Below are 6,000 nucleotides of genomic sequence, written 5' to 3'. Positions count from 1 at the left end.
ACCCATTTAATCCCTTCTGTAAGAGCAGAAGGAGCCCATAAAAAGAATCCAGCTTGTCCTCACAGTTCTCTGAGAGCACAATGAGTGACACATGTACATATAATTGATTCTCTGGATCCCCGAACTGGCCCCCCTTTATTTCCCAGGACCCATGCTTCCTCCACGTTGCCTTGCTTCCCCAACTTCTTCCCCTCGTTCTTTTGGTCGTCTCCCTGTCTGACAAACAGAAGTCATTTGCTGATGTATACATGGCACTGTCCTGACTCATTCTGAGCCTCAGAGCCTTGAGCAGCCACAGGGGCCACCTAGCCACACCACTCTTTTGGTAGATGTTGGCTCTGCCTTCAGCACAGACGGGGATCGGATCCCATCTCACTGCTCCTGTGCCAGCACCCTGGCCCCATCCACCGTCAGCTGTCACTCGGGTCACTGCGGTCCCTCCTCGCTAGCCCCCCGACTAGCGCTCTCACTGCCTCACTGCGTCTGTGGGCAACAGCAACACAGGCGCCTTTTCAAAAGAGGAGTCCCATAAGGCACCTGGGTGGCTCGGTCGGTTGAGCGGCCGACTTCGGCTCAGGTCACGATCTCACGGCTTGTGAGTTCAAGCCCCGCGTCAGGCTCTGTGCTGACAGCTTGGAGCCTGGAGCCTGCTTCAGATTCTGGGTCTCCCTCTCTCTCTCTCTCTCTCTCTCTCTCTCTCTGCCCTCTCCTGCTCACGCTGTGTCTCTCTGTCTCTCAAAAATAAATAAAATAAACATTAAAAATTAAAAAAAAAAAACAAAAGAGGAGTCCCATCTGTCACTCCGACAGCTTTCAACCCCACCTAAGGACAAACGACGTCGTAATAAAGACCAGCAAGGGCCTGCCCCAACTCCCCCTCCCTTTCTGATAAGTCTCTCATGTCCTGCACCTGTTCTCCTGCCACGTATCTTCCTGTCGGACTTCGCTCTTGCTCATTCCTCTGCCTGAAACCCTTTTTCCCAAATAGCCATGTCGTTCCCTCCTCCCCACCTTGTTCCAGCTCAAGTCTTTGTTCACAGGTCACTTCCCCATGAGGCCCTCACTCTCTGATGGCCAACACGGCCACCACCTCTACCATGACCGTGGATTTGTGCCATATACCTAACCTTCTCTCAGGCCCTTCTGCTGACGATAGCATTGAGCACTTTCTGGGCCTGGAGGGTGCCCTTGGCTTGGGGGTGGGGAGATACACAGGCTTTTCTATTCTAGCCATAAAGAGCAATGAACTTCACAGCAGTGCTTCCCTCCAAAGCCCAGGCTGTGTTTAGAATACCAAAATTGAGAAAGTATGATTTAGTCACTACTCTAAGACCTAAGTTAATCTCACATATATGTCCTCTTCCTTAGGAAAAACATCAAGCTCTGTGACAGCTTACCCACTTTCTTCCCCATCTCCACTGAAATCTGTACTCCCCTTCTATCTGTCCCTAGAAACATGTCCTCCATGTTTGAGAATATTAGTAAGAATTTGGTCAAAGAGCTCGGAGACAAAGACCTGACACCTGTGAAACACCTGCTGGACGCCAACAAATTCCGTCAGTTTGCAATTTTACGGAAGAAAAAGAAGACTCTCTCACAGTTCTGGGAACTACCTGATATTCCAGTAGAATACACCCTCATGGACATCCTGGAGCCAAGTTCTTCAGTCCCAGGTATTGCCAACAAGGGCTGGGAGGCGGGGAGTGAAAACATAGGTGCCCAGACAGGTAGTATACCATGCAAGAATCCCTGAGACACACACACAGGTAAACGTTAGGAGCAGTTTTGCCAAAAGACACTGGGCAAGACCTGTGACTATTTGAGAATCTACTAATATCTGGACCCGAGCATTCATCAGTTCATTTAATACTTATAGCAGCTTCTTAAGTCGGAAACACTACCCCCAGTTACAGAACAGTGAATTGAAACTTATAAAATAATTTGTTCTAGGTTATGTACCCTGGGAACTAGTAAAACGAGAATCCAAACCCAGATCCGTCTGGCTCCACATGCTTAACATTTTCTGCTCCAGCATGCTGCCTCCTGGGGCCAGATACTGCACCTGCTGCAGAGGAAAGATGATGTCATGGGTCTCCTTGACCAGGGCACACACGATGTCACCATGTCTCAGGGTTTGAGATGACATCCCTGTTATCCGACCCTTGGGTTGATTCAAACATTTGTCCTCAGCAGTAATTTACACTTAAAACATTATTTTGTCGGGAATGCAAGCTGGTGCAGCCACTCTGGAAAACAGTCTGGAGGTTCCTCAAAAAACTAAAAACAGAACTACCCTACAACCCAGCAATTGCACTACTAGACATTTATCCAAGGGATACGGGTGTGCTGTTTTGAAGGGACACATGCACCCCCATGTTTATGGCAGCACTATCAACAATAGCCAAAGTATGGAAAGAGCCCAAATGTCCATCGATGGGTGAATGGATAAAGAAGATGCGGTATATATATACAATGGAGTATTACTAGGCAATCAGAAAGAATGAAATCTTGCCATTTGCAACTACATGGATGGAACTGGAGGGTATTATGCTAAGTGAAATTAGTCAGAGAAAGACAAAAATCATACGACTTCACTCATATGAGGCCTTTAAGAGACAAAACAGATGAACATAAGGGAAGGGAAAAATAATATAAAAACAGGGAGGGGGACAAAAGAGAAGAGACTCATAAATATGGAGAACAAACTGAGGGAGGGGTTGTGGGAGGGGGGATGGGCTAAATGGATAAGGGGCACTAAGGAATGTACTCCTGAAATCATTGTTGCACTATATGCTAACTAATTTGGATGTAAATTTAAAAAAATAAAAAATAAAACAAGTTAATAAAAAGAAAACAAAAAAACCACATTATTTTGTTAGCTTCTGAAAGATTTCAATAGGTAAGAGGGCTGAAGCAACACAGGACTTGGTCATTCTATCTCCATTCCATTTTCCAACTGTTCCAGAGTAAATTTTTGATTAAACCTGAAGTCCCCTTTTCTGTCCTCAGAAACTGTTATCAAGGGACCATTTATCTTCAGTGACACCATGTTCCGGAAGTACAAGGCTTCTGCAGGTGTGACTGCCATGCTAGAAACGAATGTGTCAGGGGAAGCTACTAAGTGCCATGAAACCTTCCTCCAGTTTCACGCTGTTACCTTCCCACCCCAAAACTGGAATGACCTTCTAAAGAGGTGAGGCCATGGGAGAGGAAGGACTGGTCAACAGAGCCCCTTGGACTCTCTTTGTGGGCAGAGACACCTAGCAGGCCTTGCTGCTGAGGCTCTGAATGAAGAAAATTACACCGCAGGCAAGCTATGCTGTTCTTCTTGGTTATTCGCTTATTCATTCATTCAGCGAATAATTATTAGTCACTTAATACATATTTATTAAAACAGCAATTACCCATTACTGCGCTATCATGTGCTACCCATCTCTACCCTAAAGCCGCTCATATTTAGTGTGGACAGGCAAAGGGCAGGCAGTGGGGAAGAGCGGGCGATAAAAAATAAAGTATTAATTAACAAAGTATTAATTTATGGGAGACAAAGAATCGGAAACTCTCTGTTGACATAAGGTATGAAGTAGTGTCCTGGGATTTCATTTACCTCCAAACGTATAGGCAAAGGCGGGTATCAAACGATCTCTTAAGAGCTCAACGAAGAACTTAAGTCTTTACTGCCTTCTAAAAACAGTCAACTTCAGGGTGCCTGGGCAGCTCCGTTAGTTAAGCGTCTGTCTCTTGGTTTCAGCTCAGATCATTATCTCACAGTTTGTGGGATTGAGCCCCTTGTGGAGCTCTGTGCTAACACCACTGAGCCTGCTTGGGAATCTGTCTCACTCTCCCTCTCTCTCTGCCCCTCCCCAGCTTGCTGGTGCTCTCTCTCTCTCTAAATAAATAAATAAATTTAAAGTAAATAAATAAGTAAAAACAGAAATGCCAACTTAAATAATGTGTTTACAAACCCAATAAATTGTTAAGAAAGCAAGAAGTTAAAAATCACAGACTGCTTAAAGACTAAAAGTTACTTTCACAGGGCATTGGACAATTTCCGTATTCCTGAGTTCTTACAAGGCCCTTATTAACAATAACATTTGCAAAGACTGTTTATGGTGCAAAAGAGTATCTGAGATTCTTTAGCTGCTCAGAAAGAAAAAGAAATTCTCAGTATTTCAGCAAAGAGGCAGTTTCTAGGATACATTTTAATTAGCTAGCTCCAAGTGAAATAAGTAAGCCTGAAGTCAGACCTTTAACGGAAAAAAAAAAAAAGGCAGTTGGCTATTTCTAATAGAGGGGATGTGGGCATGTCATGTATTCAGCTCCGAAGGCACTTACAGATCACGATGGGAGCTCTGGAGATATGAAACAGGACGAGGTCAAAGAGACGCTGAAGGTGGTCGGTTTAGGTTTCTCTCTGGTGCTAACAGTTGAGCTCAAACCTAAAGAATGAAAGAAGCAAGCAAGAGGAAAAGGGTCCGAATTAGAGCTGAAAGGCCCTGGGACAGGACAGAGCTGGGTGTTTCCAAGAGGAGGGGGAGGCCAGGGAAGCATAAGCTTCGTCAACAAGGATGAAGGTGATGTAAAGTGAAGGTTGGGAGGTAAGCAGAGTCAGATGACACACTCCTTGCCCAAATGTTAAGAAGCCTGCATTTCTCTCCAAGGGCACTGGATGGTCAGTGACCTCCTGCCCTGAAAGGCAAATTTAAGGGTCTCTCAGTATTCCACATGGCTGTCACCAGGGCACCAAGCAGGGTGGGGCCTGGAGCAGAACCAGAGTTGAGTCTCAGCACTGCAGACCTTCCACATCTCCCCCAACTTACATCTTCAAGTCAAGCTCTACCAAGCCCCCTACTAAGGACGGTCGACCCATAAAGCCCATCTGTGTTAGTCATGAAAAATCACCCAGCACCTGCCCCCCTTCATCACACTTTATCCGCCTGCTCCACACGGGCACGTGTGCTGTGTGTACCCAGCTTTGACAACAGGGCCTCCTAAGCACTGGTCTCCATCACCTGGACTCATCTACTTTGAGCCTCTTCTGCTGAGAGCCCCTGGTACTGGAAATGTACAAACTACCCTAACATGACCAATATAATTTTGGAAAATGTAAATGGCTCTTCATAATATGGTATGCATACTGTCATACCATACCCGTCAGAGAATGGGGACCCCTCCACCGTGCACATCAGAGAAGATGTTCTGTTGCCCTAAGCAACCTAACCTATAAGCCAGTATCTTCCTACCCATGGAGAACTCACCTATCAAATTCCAAATGCTCTGTACCCCATCCAGGGTCTTAGAAGAGTAATCCACAACGAGCCAAGAAGGCCCGCCTTTCCCGGGGGCGCCTGGGTGGCTCTGTCAGTTAAGCATCTGACACTAGATTCCAGCTCAGATCATGACCTCACGGTCGTGGGATCAAGCCCCACGTCAGGCTCTGCACTGACAACGTGGAGCCTGCTTGGGATTCTCTCTCTGCCCCTCACCTACTTGCATGCATGCACTCTCTCAATATAAATTAATAAGCATTTAAAAAAAAGGCATCCCTTTCCCACTGTGACCTTTCTCTTCCCACCTACCTCAGGAAAGTGTTGGATCAGGAGCTGCTGTTTCTGAGGAAGTGCCGGGGCAGAGATGACAATCTCTATGTGGTGACAGAGGCCGTGGAACTGATCAACAGCACTGTGCTGCATGACAGCAGCAGTGTGAACGTTTTGGGAAAATGCTTTATCCCTTGGATGACTTCTGTCAAGGTACACGGTTGTCTGAAGGGGGATGGGGACACCAAGAGCACAGCCAGCCCCACCCCACTTCCCAGGGGCTCTGCATCTTATTAGGGCCTGTCTCTGGGGGTTGGAATGAATGGGGTCATTATTTCCCACTTCTCATGTGCCAAGGAATCCTGACTCCGGACCCGAGAGTATATTCTAACATGCTCGTTTTAGTATTTTAATATATGAGGTTATTCAATATCAATAAAATAGAAATAGATTTAATTAT

General features: G+C 46.1%; 1 protein-coding gene across 1 annotated transcript in view; it reads left to right on the top strand.

The window, feature by feature from the left end:
* Positions 1-1,456: 1,456 nt before the first annotated feature.
* GSDMC (gasdermin C) overlaps positions 1,457-6,000 on the top strand; it is a 29,603-nt gene continuing 25,059 nt past the window's right edge. Inside the window, exons 1-3 of the mRNA XM_030304544.1 lie at positions 1,457-1,673; positions 3,010-3,193; positions 5,585-5,753. Of these exons, the coding sequence (XP_030160404.1) occupies positions 1,457-1,673; positions 3,010-3,193; positions 5,585-5,753 (570 nt within the window). The remainder of the gene's footprint in view (positions 1,674-3,009; positions 3,194-5,584; positions 5,754-6,000) is intronic.

Source organism: Lynx canadensis, chromosome F2 (genome assembly GCF_007474595.2).
Source record: "Lynx canadensis isolate LIC74 chromosome F2, mLynCan4.pri.v2, whole genome shotgun sequence".
In the NCBI taxonomy this organism is placed as follows: domain Eukaryota; kingdom Metazoa; phylum Chordata; class Mammalia; order Carnivora; family Felidae; genus Lynx; species Lynx canadensis.
This window is presented reverse-complemented; position numbering and strand designations above follow the sequence as displayed.